This window comes from Watersipora subatra, chromosome 11 (genome assembly GCF_963576615.1).
Source record: "Watersipora subatra chromosome 11, tzWatSuba1.1, whole genome shotgun sequence".
Classification (NCBI taxonomy): Eukaryota; Metazoa; Bryozoa; class Gymnolaemata; order Cheilostomatida; family Watersiporidae; genus Watersipora; species Watersipora subatra.
The window spans coordinates 23059572-23081457 of NC_088718.1; the positions used below are offsets into that span (position 1 = coordinate 23059572).

Consider the following 21886-nt stretch of genomic DNA (forward strand, 5'->3'; position numbering starts at 1 on the left):
CGTCGTGTTTCAGAGTTAATAAAATTTGATCGCCAAATTTTAATATCGAGAGAGTCTATTGTCGATATCGTTTTGCCGAAAACAAATTAGCCTAGTACGTCGAGGACAAAAAGCATCGCGTGTCATGAAGCTAAAAGAAAGCCATTGAGTTGAAATTATTACGTCATTTTTGTGTGAAAAGGGCAAACAATGAATAGGTTATGTATAGAGGCGTGTACTAACCGGAGATTCCCGTTAATGCGCCCTAGATACCTAGTAGCCGCTGATAGTCCGAAAGGTACGGTACTCTATAAGGCGGACACTCAATCAAACACGCAGACAGACAACGATTGCCGTTTATATAGTAGACTACACAGTTATTAGTATGTACACTATCACACAGTTATCAGTACATGCACCATCACACAGTTGTCAGTATATACACTATCACACAGTTATCAGTATATACACTATCACACAGTTATCAGTATGTACACTATCTCACAGTTATCAGTATAGACACTATCATACAGTTATCAGTATATACACTATCACACAGTTATCAGTATATACACTATCACACAGTTATCAGTATGTACACTATCTCACAGTTATCAGTATAGACACTATCATACAGTTATCAGTACATACACTATCACACAGTTATCAGTATATACACTATCACACAGTTATCAGTATATTCACTATCACACAGTTATCAGTATATACACTATCATACAGTTATCAGTATATACACTATCACACAGTTATCAGTATATACACTATCACACAGTTATCAGTATGTACACTATCTCACAGTTATCAGTATAGACACAATCATACAGTTATCAGTACATACACTATCACACAGTTATCAGTATATACACTATCACACAGTTATCAGTATATTCACTATCACACAGTTATCAGTATATACACTATCATACAGTTATCAGTATATACACTATCACACAGTTATCAGTATATACACTATCATACAGTTATCAGTATATACACTATCACACAGTTATCAGTATGTACACTATCTCACAGTTATCAGTATAGACACTATCATACAGTTATCAGTACATACACTATCACACAGTTATCAGTATATTCACTATCACACAGTTATCAGTATATACACTATCATACAGTTATCAGTATATACACTATCACACAGTTATCAGTATGTACACTATCTCACAGTTATCAGTATAGACACTATCATACAGTTATCAGTACATACACTATCACACAGTTATCAGTATATACACTATCACACAGTTATCAGTATATACACTATCACACAGTTATCAGTATATTCACTATCACACAGTTATCAGTATATACACTATCACACAGTTATCAGTATATTCACTATCACACAGTTATCAGTATATACACTATCACATTAGTTTTTAAAGCCATACTGCTGGACTGACGACCAGAAAGAGTCAGGTACAAATCAAGAAAGCTTGACAGAGTTGAACAATACTGTGACTCACACAGTAGCAAGACTGGTGCCTGTCCGCGCATCCCACAGCTTGATAGGCTGCTGACTGTCTTTGCTGCCAGAGATAATAATGGACTTTTGAGGATGCCAGTCTACACACCTCATGTCAGCACCATGTCCTGCAGCCAATAGAGAATGGAGGCTATATAAACATACATGTATATTGAGAGTGACAGTAACCAAGAATATGTGTCCTCAAAGCCTCAATATTGGGATCATAGGCTAGGAATCGCCAGAAAACCTACGAGCCAGCATATTCAACAGTTTTACAGTATACCCACCCTTGAGAAGTCTTTCCTCACTGCAGGTGGCAAAGTCAAATATCCTAACAGAGCCGTCATCTGAACAGGAAGCGAATTTGGTATCTGTTGGACAGAAACTCAGGCCTCTTATGGCTTCCTTGTGAGCCTAGAATATAGGATACTTTGTCAACAACCTAATGACCTGATAATAACCTGATAATGACCTGATAATAACCTGATAATGACCTGATAATAACCTGATAATGACCTGATAATAATCTGATAATGACCTGATAATAACCTGATAATGACCTGATAATAACCTGATAATAACCTGATAATAACCTGATAATAACCTGACGATAAACTGATAATAACCTGATAATAACCTGATAATAACCTGATAATGACCTGATAATAACCTGATAATAACCTGATAATAAACTGATAATAACCTGATAATAAACTGATAATAACCTGATAATAACCTGATAATAAACTGATAATAACCTGATAATAAACTGATAATAACCTGATAATAAACTGATAATAACCTGATACACGTTTCTGCTTACTGAAGCAAACTGTTAGTTCACTTTCAGAAAAGACTCGCTCCCCCTATAAATACACAGAACTGACAGTATCTAAAAGCTAAGTAAAAACTATTCCTCTAACTATTTTATGTTAATATCCTGTCAGTCTGGTGAGAGATCATCATGTGTGCCGATGAAGCGCAGAGATTAAGGAGCTACTCTATTATTCTATAACACCCAAATCTGTCGATTGCTACAACAGTCAGACTGTCGGTCTACATCTATGATATATGTTTATGTATAATATATGTTTATATATGATATATGTTTATATACAATATATCTCTATACGTATATAATATATATTTATACATGTATATAATATATGTTTATATATTATATATGTTTATGTATAATATAAGTTTATATATGATATATGTTTATATATGATACATAAAGATATATATCATATATTTTTATGGCGGTCATGACGGTTTATGACATATGGCGGTCACATGTTTTGTTTTCACGTCCTCCTTGCCCTCTATGCCCTGATAAATACATACATGTACCTTATAGATAGACAACACAATTCGACAGTAACACCAGCAAGTCCTTCCAGTCATGCAAATGATAAGCCCACTTCTTGCTATGAAATGAACTGTCACAAATGTCACAAAATGAACACTTTTGCAAATTTGGTTCACTCCTCAAACGTGTGAAATAACTATGGCAATTGAGTCCTTGATATTCACCTGAAACATCTTCACGTTGTTCATATTACTCTGCCAGTACTTGACAAAGCCGCTGTGGTCTCCTGTCATCATCCAGTTATCATCGTGACTCCAGATCATAGATCGAACAGACGAGTCATGCGCCTGTTAATCATATGTAACTGCTTTTAATGGTAGCCAAACAGCTTGTAGACTAGAATCAAGCCAAGTGCCTGCTTTACATATCGATGAAGAAAACATTTACAGTATGATAGTAAGAGAATTCTGTTATTGACATGGAACGCTGTACATTACCTGTAAGATGGTTTCAAAATTGAAGGTTAAACCATTCCATAGAGTGAACTCTCCGCTAGACGCTCCAGTAACAAGTCTCCTACCCTCTGGTGTCCACTGGAAAAATAACAAACGCAAGTAAAAGAGTTTTGTTAGCAGAAGACGACAGCCTTCCGACCTAAAACTAGTAAATTTTCAGTGATGTATGTGTTACAGTGACACCTGTGATCTTATAACAAATTACTAAGTACAACTTTTTAGCCAATTTAAAGAAATTGTCTGCTCCTGTCTCTCAGTGAAGTGATGTGGTAGGTCTATGCATTTGATTATAAATAATGATGTTTTAAAATAACAAATAATATAAAAACTAAGCAATAACAGTTATATTTTTAATGGTTTTTCTTGCAAATACAAAATAAAATAAAGAATATAATTATATGCAGACAACATAGGTCAATGATGCACAGTTATAAAACACGCATATGCAGTTTTTTACAATGTCGCTTTAGTTGTTAATAACACTTCAATAACTCAACAGAGATCAGAATAGTATTTGTTACACAGAACGAGAAGACACATGTTTACATATACATGTATACATAAGATGGAAATCATAGCGTGGTTCTATAACTACACTCACAGCGACTGTGAAGATTGGACACTTTATCTTATTCGTTGATTGGCGAATAAACTTGGTTGTAACACAGTTAATAGGATTGTGTCTCATGTCACTTGGAGTTGTGAGTGATCCCATGTAGAGACTATCAGGGAATACTGAGGCTGTCTCATCAGCATCGCGTAAAAACAACCGATTCTACAACACATGATCTAAGGCTAATCTGACAATGTAATACTCATACTTTGTATGTATATTAGGAATGTAGATATACATGTATATCAGGAAGGATAGACTGTGGTCAACTTATTCAGGCAGTATAGATAGTGGCAACAGGTATGTCACGGAGTGTTGCACCAGCATGGTGATGAGGCAGTATAGATAGTGGCAACAGGTATGTCACGGAGTGTTGCACCAGCATGGTGATGAGGCAGTATAGATAGTGGCAACAGGTATGTCACGGAGTGTTGCACCAGCATGGTGATGAGGCAGTATAGATAGTGGCAACAGGTATGTCACGGAGTGTTGCACCAGCATGGTGATGAGGCAGTATAGATAGTGGCAACAGGTATGTCACGGAGTGTTGCACCAGCATGGTGATGAGGCAGTATAGATAGTGGCAACAGGTATGTCACGGAGTGTTGCACCAGCATGGTGATGAGGCAGTATAGATAGTGGCAACAGGTATGTCACGGAGTGTTGCACCAGCATGGTGATGAGGCAGTATAGATAGTGGCAACAGGTATGTCACGGAGTGTTGCACCAGCATGGTGATGAGGCAGTATAGATAGTGGCAACAGGTATGTCACGGAGTGTTGCACCAGCATGGTGATGAGGCAGTATAGATAGTGGCAACAGGTATGTCACGGAGTGTTGCACCAGCATGGTGATGAGGCAGTATAGATAGTGGCAACAGGTATGTCACGGAGTGTTGCACCAGCATGGTGATGAGGCAGTATAGATAGTGGCAACAGGTATGTCACGGAGTGTTGCACCAGCATGGTGATGAGGCAGTATAGATAGTGGCAACAGGTATGTCACGGAGTGTAGATTGTGTTAGCATGGGTATCAACTAGTATAGGTTAGATATATCAGCATTTAAAATCTATTAGCAAAAGGAATGGCAACACGCCTCAAATTTTACAGGCTGCGCTAATATAGACACAAGAAATCATGCATACTTATATATGAGACCATAACTCTAAAATTTTATAACTCTTTGATTTGCATGGTCTGATGTAACTCTATTGCTGTATATTAAATGTACTCGGACATGTCTACAGGTACAGTCTTGACAGAATGATATATCTGCAGTCCTTGGTGTGCAATAGCTGTATTACCTCATTGTAATCCATAGCCTTATAACGTTAATAAAGATCGTGCAATCATTTTTGTTATTTATATATTCCAACTGATCAAGTCTCAAGTCCAGTTCGAAGTCCAGTCTGAAGGACTGCATATACATGTTGGTGATGTCGTAACTTAAATCAATATATCTTCAGCTCAACGCCTTGCAAATGCTCGCAAGGATAACGTCTTTAATCATTTTTTGTGTTATCGTAAATTGGAAAACTTCAACGTAACAAACAGTATGAGTTTTGTTATAGTTGAAAATCATTCCACCCACTGTTGGTACGGTTGGTATTTGTCCTTACAAGATTATGCAATGAATACAGAACAGCACAAATGCTCTCAACTGGTATTACCAAGTCATAAGTTTCACTTCTTTGCAGGACAAAGACACCTCACATAATTTGCTGATGATTTTATTATAATTACACCTTACAACCTTAGTTGTGAGCAGAGATTGGGTATGACCACAGCTAAACTTCATTGTATCACCCACGCACAATTGGAATAAAAATGATTAAACTACACGTCTTTCTAAAGATGAGCCAATAAAATAACAAACAAGCCAGGAGAGAATAACTCTGAGTATCAAAGAATTAGGAAAGAAGAAAGCCGAGTCAGACATTCTGCAAACCTTAGAATAATTCATAAAATAGATTAATACTGCTCATGATACTACTAGAGTTAACACAAGTTAACCTCTATACAAACCATAGCGTGTCAGATGCCAATATCAAACGTATCACAGTTGAGAAACGGCATATCTACACCGATGCAGGAGATGAACTATGTTACTGGCACAATATTCGGCGTGGTTCTGGTTTCAACTCTACACAATTGAAGATCGCCCTTAACTAGCGATGACCCGCTGGTTATTTTAGCAGTGACCACTATGAAACTTGATCATATAATAGCACCAGTCATATAATAGCACCGGTAATATAATAGCACCGGTCATATAATAGCACTGGTCATATAATACGTGAATCACTATAAACTTGGGTATCTGGGTTGAGACATTGTTACCATAAATGTAATACGGGGCTGTACATCTATATGGTGTTGAGTACCACATATGACAAAGTAATTTGAATATTGTTCTTACCAGAGGGATTTCTTTGGGAGTCTTCCTTTCTATGCCACATAAAGCACTTGCAATAAATAATTCTTAAACCAACTGCATACAATGAGTCAAAATGGGGAATTGCCAACATGCATAATCACGGAATGTTAATGCGTGACATGGAGCAACAAATTATGGTAGTCTAATCTCACAACACTATTACATGTATGAACCAAGTTTTAAAATGTACCGTAGCGACACACGCAAACAAAACAAATTTATTGTCCAAATGAGGTGTATAACAATCTGATCTACCTGAAGGGCTCTTAGAACAGTCGCATTGTAATCTATAGTCTTTCTATGAGAACTCTTCTTGGCCTGTTTACCTATAGAAGCAAATATTATGCATGTTGAACGACTTATTACAGAGTTGGTTTGTCATCCCACAATTTTCATCCTTCTGTATGTAGAACTAAGTGCTACACACATTAATGTAAATGTACCGGTTTGATGACCTGCTGCCAGAGGTTGCAAATATCTTCAGCAATGCAATCCATGAGTGCATACTGCATTACTTGTTATAATACACATAAATTTCAAGCTGTACTGTATGAGAAATTACTTAAGATAATTAAAATTAGATGCATTCAAATGATCACACAAAAGGCAATATGCAGTAACAATACGGCATAATGTCATGGTCTTCCTAGTACTAGCCATTGTCATGCATCTTCAGGTTGCATAACCAACATTGAAAATGCCAGAGCTCAAATATCTTTCAAATACAAATATATAAAAAAGGAGTAAACAAAGTAGACCTCACTTCTGTCTATTTCTGTTTAATAACCTCTGTGAAGGTAGTCGTTTCAGAGATAGATGCATTTTGACAAACAAAACCTCCTTTCTTGTTTTGCTATCACTACTTTTTAAGATCATGCAAGTTGCTGATAATTTATTAAATTTTTATTTAGAGCTAATTGAACAGCTCCGATGCTATTTCAGTTAGCAATGCTTATAACTAGGACATATCCTTTGGTGTGATAAGATTTTTGAATTTTTGGATAGAACCTAGGGTATAACACCTATTTTATGACTTTGTACAAACACAAACAAAATTGGGTTTCTTTCTGATAAGGAACTTGAATCATATTATGTGCCTTTATGATTTATTTCGCAAAAAAGAACCATGGCAACAGACTTGTTGGGATTTTTCAAGGTATCACAACAGACGGAGCAGAAAGGTCTTCACCTTCAGCTTTCCATCGACTCGGTGTAATTCCAAGATGGGAGAACAAACCTTGATTGTAAGATGTGTTTGGTGTATAGCCAGGGCGATGATCTATCCATGGTTTCGGACCCCTGTTGTCATTGATCTGCCCAGCAAAGCCTGGCGGACGAAATCTTCCAGCGGAATGATGAGGAAATCGATGAAAACGTGGTCGGAAGCCTCCATCATGTGATCCTTCAAACCTTGGCCGATGAAAGAAAGGTGGCTGCTGTGGAGACGTCTGCTGAACAGCAGTCATAACTGTTGTGCCCTGCTCACCATTTATTTATCAACTAAAAGTGATGAACAATCGCAATCGAAGCAGTCTTCTAAAAACTTTAAATATAAAGCGTAAAATGTAAAGCATAAATGTTAAATACAACATTTCAGCTATCACAACTATGCAAGAGCTCAGCTATGTTTGCTAAAAGCGCAGTACCAAAAGGATACAATCAGAAGATTCGTGCTAAAGCAACATTTTATTTCTACAATATTTATGGAATATATTTGTAAAAGGAAGCGCCTAAATGCCTTGTAACATCACCAGTACACAGATACATAGTATTACGTATTTCGTGTATCAACAGTGTCTTATAGATATTTATTTACAAACTTGTCTACACGATTATCTTGCAATATTGCTTTATCAACATAAAACTAAGATGCGGTTGTATTATGATTTTGGTGGTGCATTCGATATTACATGATCAATCTCTGTCTTCTCCAATACATCTCGAATTATGGGTGCATAGCTTGGGATCCACACCTTAAGAAAGATGTTCTATCATTGGAGCAAACACAGAACATAGCATTGGGATTTATAATTAAAAAAAGGAACTGTTAGTTTCAGTAATTTAAGAGAGAGTGGTTCTTTTGAATAATTAGAGGAGAGACGATCCAGATTGTGTAGAAATACTTTAGTAGAATCGTTGGAGGCGATATTTATATAAACGTAGACGTGAAAGTTAGGAAAAGTGGTTTAGATGAAGAAGACGAGCCTACTGCATTTTCTACTCGATTTGGAAGGTATTACCTGCCCACATTTATACTGACCAGCTAAGACTTTTTGGCCTAGGACGGTGAGGGAAGTCCGTGCCGAGATTGAGTAACTTTCTTGTTCTTTAGGATGAGTTCCGCTTTTTTAACCTCCACTGGAGGATCTTTTGCGGAAAGTTTTTACCTGATCTGACTGTGTTAACATTACGAGCCAAAAACGAATTGATAAATTATTTATGAAGGTCATATTCGCAACAAAAGTTACATATCGGGCTGCATTAAGGGCAGCCTAGTCTTGCTTTACAAAAAAAACTTTAATTGCTACATCGTGATAAGCTGACTGCGCATATATAAACTTCACTATTAGATAGTATCCAATTGCTTATATTGGTGTTTTTTTGTTGAGAACGATTTTATTAAATATCTACATTGGCACGAGCAACCTAGCCTACAATTTGCTAGAACGGGTAAACAAAGTGCTGATATTGATGGAGAACTCTTTTAGAGCAATCTGACAAAACTGAAATGAAATATAAAAATTTATAAAGTTGAATCATCTAGCAAAACTGCAATAATATGTATACGCATACACCATTTCCATCAAACCACATAAACAGAACCTATACTCCAATTTTTATCGTGAAAACCTAGGTATTGTGGCTTTATTGGCAATGAAGAATATCAACAACACTAAAACAAAAACATACAGATAATAGAGATTGACTATTTCCACTCTGCCACCAACAGTCAGAATCTTCAAGGCAATCGCTTCAATCGTTAATAAAGCGCCACTATAAAATCTGGCCAATTCTGACACACGCCAACAACAAGTATGGACTCGCTAGTTCCCCGATTATTCAGTGGTAACTAGACGGTTGAGCGACAGTCGATAGGGCGACATTTTTTGTTTATAAGGCGACAACTTCAGACAAAAGAGAGACACTAAAAACAATTTCAGATTTACAGGCGACAAATTGGTTGGCTTTTTGGTTTGTTTGGACTTTAGCAATAAAAGCATTGAAACAATTAAAAACGTCATGATTCATAGCTAATTAAAAACCCCACAAAGTTTTGTTACATCAAGCATCGCATTCGCACGCAGTCGATCTATATGCGATAAATAATCTGTAAATCTACGTGTCGCATTTCAGTCCAAAATTGGCGCATTTTCGTCCACTGTGTCGCCCTTCTGTCTGACGTTTTTGCCCTTTAACCCAAATGTGTCGCCTAGCCGTCCACAAGACTATTCAGTCTAGACTTGAGGCAATAAAATTACATTTAAAGTAGCAACCATCTTATTCGAGAGTCACAATTATTACCTATCTATTTAATTACAAATCGTTATTACAACTGCATTGAGTTTGACTAAAGCGTTTTATATTTGTTAAGATTGACTATACAGTATGTGTAATAGACAATTTCATAATGCACAGAGTGTTCCATGATAAACTAGTCGGTCATCTGGTCTTGTGCGAATAATCTCCCGATAGTCGGTTTATGCCTCCGGGAAGAAAGAGTCAGAGCTGTCTTCATAAGCATTGTTGTGGGGAAAAAAATAAGAGCCAAGTTTGACGCCACACAGCAACTAGGACGAGGATTAGTGTCTGCCATACTTTTTCATTTCTATTTCAGTCTATATATTTCCACCGCAATGTTTCAACAAAAGTTTAAGCTGGCAGTTGTATGTTCAAGTAACCAAAACAGAAGTATGGAAGCTCATTATTTTTTAATGTAAGTAGGCAAGTTGTTGAGGAAGTGATCTATTTTCAACTGTCGCAAGTTTGTTTGGTCGTCATATAATTTCTATTCATGCATTTTATTACAAGCTATTTCTCATTTTATTTTAACTGAGTGTAGGCGGTAAACAAAGTTGTGAATCAATTACTCCAATTAACAGAAAGGACTCGGTAATTGATGTTGCACTTGTTGTAGGAAAAAAGGCTTCCAAGTTCGATCCTTTGGATCTGGTAATCAAGTGAAGTTACCTGGATCTTCTGCCGATTCCCCGAATGTATATGATTTCAACACAACTTACGAGCAAATGTATCAAGATCTTATAAACAGGGATCGAGCACTGTATCCTTTTGTTTTACGTTATCTTGCTTATCTACATGTATAAGCTATTTTATGATATACAGTGTATGTCACTTCAACATTTCCTTATCAAAAAAGAATAGATATACACAAAATGGTATACTTCACATGCTGGATAGAAATATAAGACTCAAGCCGCGTCCAGAACGTTTTCAAAGTTGTAAAGAACATTTTGATATAGTAATAACATGTGAGGAGCGTGTTTATGACCAGTGCATAGAAGGTATAAATTTTTTAATCCAGTTCAGTCAACAAAAAGTAAAAAAAGTAGATAATCACAACTTGCTAAATCATTAATGTAATATTAGTATATGTATGGAGAAGATGATCGCGTTTAGATCATGATTATTCTTTGTGAGAACATTTTATTATCTGTGTCGTTTCTTTCAAATTCGATATTATTACAGCTGTAAAATTGCTTATTAGTAAAATATAAGTTATATATGCTTGTCCTCAGATAGAGATTTTTGCTGTAAATATGAAACCTGAGCTCTTACGGAGCATTTATATCTTAAATTTGCAAATTTTTCATCTTAGTTACATTATGATTCGTGTCGTAGCTGCTGAAAAGCTTGAACTGCCTGTTCTTATTCTTAATATATATAGAGCTAACAAACAGGGAGACGGGAAATGCAGATCCTGGATCACAGGCTCATATTATCAACATAGAGATACATGACAACCATGAAGAGGCAACATTAGGAGCATTTCTGATCTGCGATTTGTGTGTGCTGGTGAGTTACCGTCTATTATCCACATGTTTACCAATTCATGACAGCTGACCAGTTGTTGTTTTACTCACATGTTGTCTAACTAACTAAAACAACTAACTATTACTTTAGGAGTGTTTGCAATTTTCACCAACCATTGTAATTTCAGTGCTTTGAGAAACTCCAAACAGTATGTTGGAACTTGGTTTGTGTATTATAGGCTCAAGTATTTTTGAAATGTTATATCATATAGGCTACTGTTGGCTTATGTTAAAGATTGACTTGCAAAAAAATTCACATCACAGTTATTTAGTATCAAAAGGTTCACCATGTCTTACTCTGCTGGGTTGTAGGTGCAACATATGTAGAAATGTGATTACAACCTCTTAAAAGCTCAAAAACGAACAGTTAATCACAGCTAATCGCAGCCATCATGAAAACGCTGTAGGTTGGAATCCCTATATTTCAATGATGTACTCAACTCAACGTAGTTATTGTTTTGACACGTGATGTTATCACATGAAATTAAAGGCCAATAAAGGCTCAATATAAAATGTCTCGTAGCACTAGTTTATGACAAACACTTCGGGCTCTACCGGAAAGCCTGTATCAAATATAGATGCTCGCTACTTCACAGTTTCGTTTCAGCCTGGTCTAATCATATAGTCATAATCTGGTCATGTGGCCCATATTTTCTGCCAAATGGTGCAAACAACTTCGGCAGCGCTTTTCAACTATCACAGGTGACCAACAGGCTCCTCATGTTTATCAGAGGATGATATGCACTCCCTCGAGCTAAGGTTAAAAAATTAAATGAGTTTTTACGGCAGGTTTTGAGATATCAGTGCTCAAAGTGACAGCATTACAATGATGATGAAACAGACGCTTAAGGACAATAGACATTCTTTTATTGAATGCGTGAAGTATATTTGTAAAAATATTTCGACGAATGAGGTTGCATGGAAGTGTAAACAGAAGTTTTGGAACGGGATTCCAACCTACAGCGTTTTCGTGATGACTGCGATTAACCGTTCGTTTTTTTGAGCTTTTAAGAGCTTGTAATCACATTCCCACATATTTGGCACCTGCAACACAACAGAGTAAGACATGGTAAATCTTTTGATACCAAATAACTGTAATGAGAATTTTGTTGCAAGTCAACCTTTAAACCAGGGATGGGCAACGTGCGGCCCGGGATCCGCATGTGGCCCTTTTCCATTTATCGTGCGGCCCTTCCATCCCTCCCAGTAATTTTGCATATATAGATGTGTTTGAATGAGTACAATGCACTAAATATAAAAAATGCTACATAGTGGTGAGATTTTGTTAGATGCATAATGTAGTGTCCCTCACATCAACTAGAATTTTCAGTTGGCTCTAAACTTTAGCAGAGTAGTCATAGATAGTGTTATATAATGTACATACATGTACGTACTGCAAAGACGCCATCTATTTATCATTCAATCCATGATCTGTGATATTTCTATTATATGTATTTAGATCACAGTTTCAGGTTTGTCTTACACATAGCATACACTGCAATAATGTAGTTGTTTACAAATAGCTATTCCCTTTCGATGATTGTTGGTTTGTTCTTGCCCATTATTGGTCAATTTACTTTAACTGTTGATTAATAATTAGGTGCTGTCTAGTCATCGTGGCTACTAAAAGAAAAAGAACTGTGGCTGAAGAAAACAGGAAATTCAATACTGAATGGCAGGATAAATACTTGTTTACATCAGTACATAACAAAACAGTATGTTTAATCTGCCAGAATTCAGTAGCTCAAACCAAAGAATACAACATTAGAAGACATTTTGAAACAAATCATGGTAAAAGTTATGGCAGATACAACACAGAGGAGAAAGACAACTTGCAGAAAAGTTGAAAAAAGCCTGAAAGCGCAGCAGCAAGTGTTAACTCAATCACGTGAGGTTGACATTGACAATATTATAGTGAGCTTTAAGATTGCGAAGATTCTCACCAAACACCAAAAGCCATTTTCTGATGGTGAAATAGTAAAAGAGTGCTTACTGAAACGTGCTGAAGTTAAGTGCTCACAAATGCTAAAAAAGTGTTTCAGATGTACCTCTTTCACGCCGCACAATAGTCAGACGAGTAGAAGATATGAGCTCAGACATAGCATATCAATTAAAGGTGAAGCTCGGTGATATTGAATGCTATTTACTTGCATTTGATGAGAGTACAGATATCAGGGACACAGCACAGCTGGGTGTATTTATTCGAGCTGTAGATAAGGATTTCAATGTAATTGAGGAACTTCTCGACTTAAACCCGTTGCAAGCTACTACAAGAGGTGTAGATATATTTGAAGGTGTTCAAGCATCACTACAGAAAATGGGAATTGAGGACTTCAGCAAATGTGTGTCACTGTGTACAGATGGTGCACCATCCATGATAGGGGTGTCACAATGGTCTTATAGCCAAAGTACGTGCGCTCCAGCCAGATGTTATTGCAGTTCATTGCATCATACACCAGGAGAACCTGAGCGCAAAAATTATCAATATGGATCATGTCAACTCAGTAGTAGTAAAAACAATATACTACATACGCTCACGAGGACTAAACCACAGAGAGTTTCAGGAGTTTTTGAGACACCTGGACAGCCAATCTGAGGATGTTGTTTATTTCACTGAGCTTCGATGGCTTAGCAGAGCATCAACATTGCAACGTTTCTGGCTATTACTAGATGAGATCATTTTATTCCAGAAGTTGAAACGAATGGAGGCTCAAGAACTGTGTGATCCTCTCTGGCGAATGGACTTCGCGTTCTTAAATGATATTTTTAAAAATTATCTCAACTCAACGTGAGGCTTCAAGGACAAGACAAGTTGATACATGACTTGTTTAAGCACCTCCGAACATTTGAAAGAGATATTCAGCTCTATGAGCAGAGTCTGCGTGAAGAAAAAGTTGATCACTTTCCTACCCTTAAATCTGTCTTTAATGGCAACAACGAGATCCTGGATAGCTATGCTCAGAGAGTGGCAGTACTTCGAGAGGAGATTTCCTCTCGTTTTACAGAGTTCAGAAGCCTCAGAAGTGAGATGACCATCTTCTCATTGCCTTGTACTTGTGAGATAAGCTCAGCAGCTATCCAGCTCCAGCTTGAACTGAACGCGCTGCAGGAGGATGATATTCTCATCCAAAATTTCAAAGCGATGCACCTAGTTGACTTTTACGAGTCCTTACCAACTGCAGATTACTGTAATTTAAAGCAGTTTGCCAGAAGATTTGTCTGCATGTTTGGAAATACATATACCTGTGAGCAACTGTTTTCCAAAATGAAGTACATCAAAAGCAAACTGAGAAGCAATCTGACTGACAGTCATTTGCTGCATAGTTTGCGTCTGTGCACATCAAGAATAGAACCTAACATTAACGAATTGGCTAAAAATCTCCAACACCAAGCTTCTCACTATGAATATTATAAAAATATTATATTTTGTATCTCCATACTTTATCTACTGTCTACTGTCATTTATAAATCCAATACATACATGTACACGTTTATTCTTGTATTGTATTCAAGTTGTATATTATATGCTACTTTTTGAAATTTTATTCAAGACAGAAAATACCAAATCAGGGTTGTATGATGCGGCCCTCAACAATAGTTACATTTTGCAAAATGGCCCTTTTCTTGAAAAGGTTGCCCACCCCTGCTTTAAACGGTACAAACTTCGTTTGAACTAATTGTTTAATAATCAACTATGATTAATAACCTAAAACTTCCATTGGAATTGTAATGCTAATTATCACCAGAATTTTTTGCACTATTATTTACCCTAGGACACTTATATTTCGCTAGTATTTAGTTTCGTGAGTAGCACACAGAGTAAAATTTCGCTGCAACTTAATTTCGCACCTCTGATGAGTGCGGAAATATAGTGATGTGAAAATAAATGCAGTGGAACAAACATCATTAGATTCCTCAGGTCCGGTTCACTGGTACGAAATATTTTTCAATTTGGGACTACCGTACTTTTCGGACTATAAAACGCACCTCTATATAAGCTGCATCTGCTTTATTTTCCAATAAACGATAATAAAACAATACATAAGCCGCACCTTTGTATAGGCCGCAGAACTAAGGACTGGGCTTTTTAACGTGGCAGCAACTTTGCTGTTTAAAACGGAACAGTGCAGGACGGCACAATTTCGTATTATCCGACGCTTTTTAACTTAGTGTTTAACGGGGCGGTACCGTGAGGCATTGTTTCGTATTTTCTTTCACCGCTAGAAGCGCACTAATTGGAGATTCCCGTTAGTGCGCCCTAGCGGTGAAAGAAAAAGCCACAGATTATAGCCGCACCCTTATACAGTCATACTTCAACTTACGAGCTTAATGCGTTCCGAGACTGAGCTCGTATGTTAATTTGCTCGCATGTTGGTGCAATTTATTTATATAAAGAACAATTAAATATATATTGATTGGTTTCCATACTCTAAAAATGCAAATAAAACACTCAAAACAAGATATTGTAACAGAAAGAACATGTTGGTTATTGTCCTAACTTACCACATGCTTTCAAAAAGCAACAAATAAAAAATAATGCAAGGAAATGTGATTAATTAAAATGTAAAATTAAATACATACAATAGCAGCTAACGCTAGCATTTGCCAGGGAGGGAGATATAAGTTATTCTTCATTACGACAGTTGACTTTGATAAATCTGGATTTTAACAATGTCTTAACAGACAAACTTAGAAGCAAACCTAAAAGCAAACTTTCATTTTCAACTTAACGTAATTAAAACCGGGAACGGTTTTAAAAACGGGAAATAAAATTTCTTCGGCGTTCATAGTTTGAAGTTTCTCGCTGGTTAGCTAATTTTTCCTTTGTTTCGCTTTCACGACCAGCCGGCCGTTTTAAGATAAACCTATCTAAGGACGTTTGCCTTTGTCGCCTTTTCAATATGTTGCGATTAGGACGAAACAGGTGTCGTCACAGAGGGTTAATGCACGACCACTAGCCAACTTGTCCGAATGTTTATTTTTATAGTTTTGATAGATAGCACCCGGCCTTTTCACATAGCATCGTTTCAGTGCGCTTTCACCGGCCAATTGTTTATCTTTTATCCATGTCTGAGCAGTCTCTCCATCAGCGGTCGTGAAGATCGCTGTACCGTTTATAAACTATCGTTAGTCCTTTTGCGAACTAAATGCCCTGAATATATTCCTTCTGTTTGATAATTGTGGATGTATTTTTGTCAAATTGCTGAGCTAGCTCAATCACGCATATATATTTCGCATATTTTTCAATAATTTCCCGTTTAATATCAACTGTTATCATTCGCTTTTTCTTTGCATTATTTTTCATTTTACTGGCAAACTTTTAGTCAACCCACAGTACTTTTAATTCACATAATTCTGCACTGAAAATCGCGCACAAAAAACACGATACAAAAGTATAACCTGAGCAGTTGAAAAATACACAGTGATGCTGTTCTCATAAAACACCTCCGGCATACTTGGCAAGTGACTCACGTGCTCGTATCTCAAACATGGCTCGTATATTAGTGCTAACACTTGCTTAAAAGCTGGCTCGTATCTCAAGTTTCTCGTATGTTGGAGCACTCGTAAGTTGAAGTATTACTGTATAAGCCGCATGGCTCAAATCATCAGAAAAAAGTAGCGGCTAATAGTCCGAAAAGTACGGTAGTTTTTATTTGTGAACCGCAGGTAGAAATGTGTAGGCGAGATCACTAATGCAATTTGATCGCTTGCTGCCATTTGTTTCCTGGACTATCAATGACGTCAAGGTCTCTGCCGCAGTGACCTATGTGGTACCAATATTAGAATTCAAGTATTTATAGCACGGCGGTGGCCATGGCTCCGGGTTGTTATTGCTTTTGGTTGGTAATAAAATTCATCACCACAATAATTATTATTCAATTTTATGACTTTCCCTACCAGCCTGTCATCCTCATCAGTTACAAATTCAATGACTAGACTAATATCATCATCTTCCTAATTTGTCTAGGCTTTTCCAAAAAAACTCATTATCTTAATTTGTTTTGCCATGCTGCTCAGTCGGTGTATTAGCTATAATGAGTTTAGCAAAAATTGCCCAATGAGCCAACCACACACGAAACTTGCCTGCATTTCTAATATGACGATTTTATTGTGAATGTCAATGAACAAAGCCATTTAATTTCGCGTTTTCGCTCGTTCGTTATCATAGTTTAGTTTCGCTCATGAAATTCTCGTGAGAGGATGTTGCCGCGAAAATGCGAAAGTTAGATGCCGCGAATACATAAGTGTCCTAGGGTAATTAGAACATGACTCTAAAATTTCATAACTCTATGATTTGCTTAAATGGTCATTCACAACTCTATTTTACACTGAAGCAGCTGCTTCTGATATGGGTCTCGCTTTATATTCTTGAATATCTTTCCGCATGAATGCCAGTGACTTTTCCACAATGGTCACAAATACTGCTTTGCAGTGAGTGCGCACTGAACTCATTTTTGCTGCTCTTTGTGGGCTGTCAGCATTGTAAGAAAATAAAATATCCTACGTGTTACAGCTTCAAGAATCCGAGGACTTGGACAATGAAATAGATGAATTGTTGCAAGAGTTTGAGACGAGGTGTAAACGGCCCATTCTACACAACACGATGTTTTACTAAAGCTGAGACATAGCTAAATTCTGCCTACTGCTAGCGCAGCCATGAATCTTATGTACATATTTGTACACCTGACACCCTCATATCGATGATGAACTAAATTATTTATGAAATGATGTTTCTCACCTTTTCTATATAATTGTATCGGCTATAGTAACTTAGGGCATGATAGTCTATATATCCATCGATTTTATGGTGTTTATGACGGGCCGCTAGTAAGATGTTTCACAATGCATCCACTCATGATCGTGTGTGTACAGTTCCAATCTTGTTTTTCGGCACTTTGCCTTTTCTTTGTTATGATGACAAATGCTGTTCCAACCACCTGAGTTATTTTGATATAATAAAGTAATTAATTTTGTAAGAGTGCATTATTACTCTATTACGGAGGTCAGGAACTTTTTTGACTGGGAGAGCCAAAAACCCAAAATTTTCAAAATTCTAGCAGAGCCATATGTATATGTTGAATCTCGGAAACATTAAATGGAAAAGGAAAACCAACAAAATTAGCATGTTTGAGCAATTTTAGAGTATAAGAAAAATTGATTTATTTTGTTCGTTTATTTTGTATTAACCAACAAACCATTCGAACAAAATAAGTCCTAGTTTTATTTACAACGGTTTGCTTATTTTCTAAACAGCAAAATATACTCTGCAAAGTAATACTAATAGCAAATTTTTATACATCTACAAGAAAGCAGAACAACAAAGTATTTTACAAAAAAGCGGTACTACCTGTTCGTCGAACAGAACTTTTGACGATACTCCAACTCATGACGTTCGGATTGGTGGACTGACGATGTAACACCTGCACCAATCAATCGCTTTCAAGTATTGATTAACAATTGCTGTTTCTCTGTTTTGTCGACACATCTGACGATATATCACGACAAACTAAATGTCATGGAAGTTGTATACCGCATATGTATAATAGATATGGGGTTATACGCGCGTTGTTTTTATTTTCAAAAGTGTGGCGAAATAAATTATCATTCAAATTAAAAAAAGAGAATTTGCCTGGCTTGACGCTACACGTTGTATGGAAATTTTTACAAAGTGGGAAGCTAAAATTTCACATGAATCCTTTACATTATCTGGAATTTGCGTCATGGGAGGTAGGCCTATACGTTATAGGAGCGTCTACTGTATTATGTCAATACATATAAAATATAACATACGTATTAAAATATTTTTATTAAATGTTATTTTTTATTTTGTTTATTTTTACTGTAATTTCAGCATTATTTTTTATTATGTTAATTAAATTAATAGCAAAATTATGGATTATTTTTCCCCTGGTTTATCAAAGAGCCAGATGTAACCAGCAAGAGCCACATATGACTCGAGAGCCGTAGGTTCCCCACCCCTGCTCTATTACACTCTTGTCAAGAACTCTTGTTGCTTCTTATTCTTCTTTACAATACATGTACTTTAATATTATGGTGGATAGACATCTTTTTATGTTATATGTAATACTATTATGGTATATAGACATCTTTGTTTATGTTCCATGTAATAGTATTATGGTATATAGACATCTTTGTTTATGTTCCATTTAATAGTATTAAGGTAGATAGACCTCTATGTTTATATTACATGTAATATTATTATGAGTACATATAAAAAGTACAAAAATTTCTGTTTCAACTCAAAAGCACCGCTTTGATTGTATAAACATACATTCAACATTCATTAACAATTTTTGGTTAACATGTTTTAGGAAAAGTGTGCAGCAGAAGATTATGGATTTACACATTCAAAGAGCGTTCCAATTTCTCTGAGGTTGCAACTTAATTAGATTACTAGCTGTAGAGGCGCACTCTCTGAGGTATCACTTTGTAGCTGATGACGTATTCAGGATATGCTGAAGCATCTTGAAAAATAACGAATATTGTTGGGTTGCTGACCTCGTCAACTACAGAATCGTACTGTTCAATGATAGAGCTGGGCTTGTAAGGAGGTGACTTGTAGTCGCAGGCACCAGAGCAGTATTCACCAGTCAGCACTCGCGCCCTGATCATGCACAGTGTGCTGCCGCTCCTGCTGTTGCGTGAGCTGTATTTATGGGAGTACTGGGAGGTGGTGGAGAAATAACATCCAAAGCCGTACATAGCTCCTAAAATTGAAACAAGAGCACACAACTGCTATCGTGCCATTTGATTGGTTGCTGACCTGTTGTGTTAGTATTACTATTAGCTTTATACACAACATGCCAGAATTTTTGCCTTATATCAAGCAGTATAAAGAAGATGAGTGATTGAATCGCTGATACAATCATCATACAGTGAATATAGAGTTCTATCTCAATAGAACAGTCTCCTATCATCATACAGTGAATATAGAGTTCTATCTCAATAGAACAGTCTCCTATCATCATACAGTGAATATAGAGTTCTATCTCAATAGAACAGTCTCCTAATACAGTGAATATAGAGTTCTATCTCAATAGAACAGTCTCCTAATACAGTGAATATAGAGTTCTATCTCAATAGAACAGTCTCCTAATACAGTGAATATAGAGTTCTATCTCAATAGAACAGTCTCCTAATACAGTGAATATAGAGTTCTATCTCAATAGAACAGTCTCCTAATACAGTGAATATAGAGTTCTATCTCAATAGAACAGTCTCCTAATACAGTGAATATAGAGTTCTATCTCAATAGAACAGTCTCCTAATACAGTGAATATAGAGTTCTATCTCAATAGAACAGTCTCCTAATATATAGCTACATATATTTATGTATCTATATATATATATATATAGATACATATATCGTAAAACCTCTAATTGAATGCCATGGCGCTTTTTTTCAAACCTTATATAGTGGCGGTCAGTTGGAGGTGACATTCAAATAGACTTAATAGAGGCTAGTGCTCTATTTTTCAACTCTTCTCTCATAATGACAGTCAAATAGAGGTAGTGTTACATTAGAGGTTTTACGGTATGTATGAAAAAATTTTTCTCATCCTGGTCAACATATATGCTTACTAATCTGTGAGTTGATTCTACCTAGAACTTTCTCTAGTTATACTAAACACTGACTCTAGTGACAGTGATATCACACGCAAGCGGTATGGAAGTAGTTTGCCCAGAAAACATGATACAAAAAGGTTCTGATGCGAAAACGTTGTAACTGTGTGTTTGCTCACAGCTACTGAACTCTGTCTCCTTACCGTGGTCACCGGCAAACGAACGATCAAAGAATTTAGAAGTGATTTTGTCTATGTTGTCTCGGGATGTGCCATGCCAGAGTTTTCGCTCAACAGACTCACTTGTATCACCTAGCTGTTGTCTAATGTGATCCTTTAGTGTCACATACTGCTTGTATGTGAGTGGGTTCTGTACTCTTGTTATCTGCAAATAAACAACCAATCAGCTTTCAGTCACGTGCAAGAATCAAACTAGCTTGTAAATTAATAAGCGGGTGACTAAGTCCGACTGCTGTGTAAAAGCATATGACAGGTTAAAGCAGGTTAATGTTGTTAGAATCAGTTTTTTCATTGTCGATAATAGAATGGATCCTGGTAGCGTCTTCATTTTTATTGACTTCCATTCTTTAAAAACGTTTAATGAAGAGCAGATCAAAGAGTAGACAACTTAGTTAACAGATCAAGTGAGAAGCCGAGGGAATAACAACCAGAAGCTTTGTCATTGGTTGGCATCTTCAACTTGGCGATGTCAAAGAATGCACAACACAAATACTGAAATAATATTTTAGTTGAGACCTACTCTTAGACCTCTAACCAAGTAATATTTTATGACTGCAATTTAATGGATGATAACAAATTATTGAATTAAATCCAACATCATGTGAAGACCATGTAAAAATTCTTGAATTCTAAGCTTATGGCTATTAG

General features: G+C 36.5%; 3 protein-coding genes across 4 annotated transcripts in view; 1 reads left to right on the forward strand and 2 right to left on the reverse strand.

Moving 5' to 3' along the window:
* LOC137408153 (pre-mRNA 3' end processing protein WDR33-like) overlaps positions 1-9384 on the reverse strand; it is a 47633-nt gene extending 38249 nt beyond the window's left edge. The window contains exons 1-8 of the mRNA XM_068094545.1: positions 9277-9384; positions 7604-7866; positions 6622-6692; positions 3918-4091; positions 3299-3394; positions 3026-3148; positions 1777-1903; positions 1488-1614 (exon numbers count right to left, since the gene is read on the reverse strand). Coding sequence (XP_067950646.1) covers positions 1488-1614; positions 1777-1903; positions 3026-3148; positions 3299-3394; positions 3918-4091; positions 6622-6692; positions 7604-7832 — 947 coding nt within the window. The 5' untranslated portion in view covers positions 7833-7866; positions 9277-9384. The remainder of the gene's footprint in view (positions 1-1487; positions 1615-1776; positions 1904-3025; positions 3149-3298; positions 3395-3917; positions 4092-6621; positions 6693-7603; positions 7867-9276) is intronic.
* A 453-nt stretch (positions 9385-9837) lies between these two features.
* On the forward strand, positions 9838-19961 carry LOC137408867 (RNA polymerase II subunit A C-terminal domain phosphatase SSU72-like). Of its 2 annotated transcripts, none has more exons than XM_068095455.1 (5): positions 9838-10300; positions 10502-10645; positions 10747-10886; positions 11270-11397; positions 19748-19961. In XM_068095455.1, the coding sequence occupies exons 1-5, from the start codon at positions 10221-10223 to the stop codon at positions 19823-19825; spliced, it is 570 nt and encodes a 189-aa protein (XP_067951556.1). In that variant the 5' UTR covers positions 9838-10220; the 3' UTR covers positions 19826-19961. The 2 variants fall into 2 exon arrangements, with proteins under 2 accessions (XP_067951556.1, XP_067951554.1); XM_068095453.1 differs by lacking the exon at positions 19748-19961 and adding an exon at positions 17929-18396.
* The window catches only part of LOC137408866 (protein mono-ADP-ribosyltransferase PARP15-like), a 32112-nt gene continuing 30055 nt past the window's right edge, over positions 19830-21886 (reverse strand). The window contains exons 12-13 of the mRNA XM_068095452.1: positions 21203-21383; positions 19830-20143 (exon numbers count right to left, since the gene is read on the reverse strand). Of these exons, the coding sequence (XP_067951553.1) occupies positions 19830-20143; positions 21203-21383 (495 nt within the window). The remainder of the gene's footprint in view (positions 20144-21202; positions 21384-21886) is intronic.

Bases quoted from the DNA above. Each gene is read 5' to 3' on its own strand.
- LOC137408867 (XM_068095453.1), top strand. From the start codon at position 10,221: ATGTTTCAACAAAAGTTTAAGCTGGCAGTTGTATGTTCAAGTAACCAA. The intron at 10,301-10,501 runs GTAAGTAGGCAA...CACTTGTTGTAG, and splicing joins GAAGCTCATTATTTTTTAAT to GAAAAAAGGCTTCCAAGTTC. The intron at 10,887-11,269 runs GTATAAATTTTT...TAATATATATAG, and splicing joins TTATGACCAGTGCATAGAAG to AGCTAACAAACAGGGAGACG.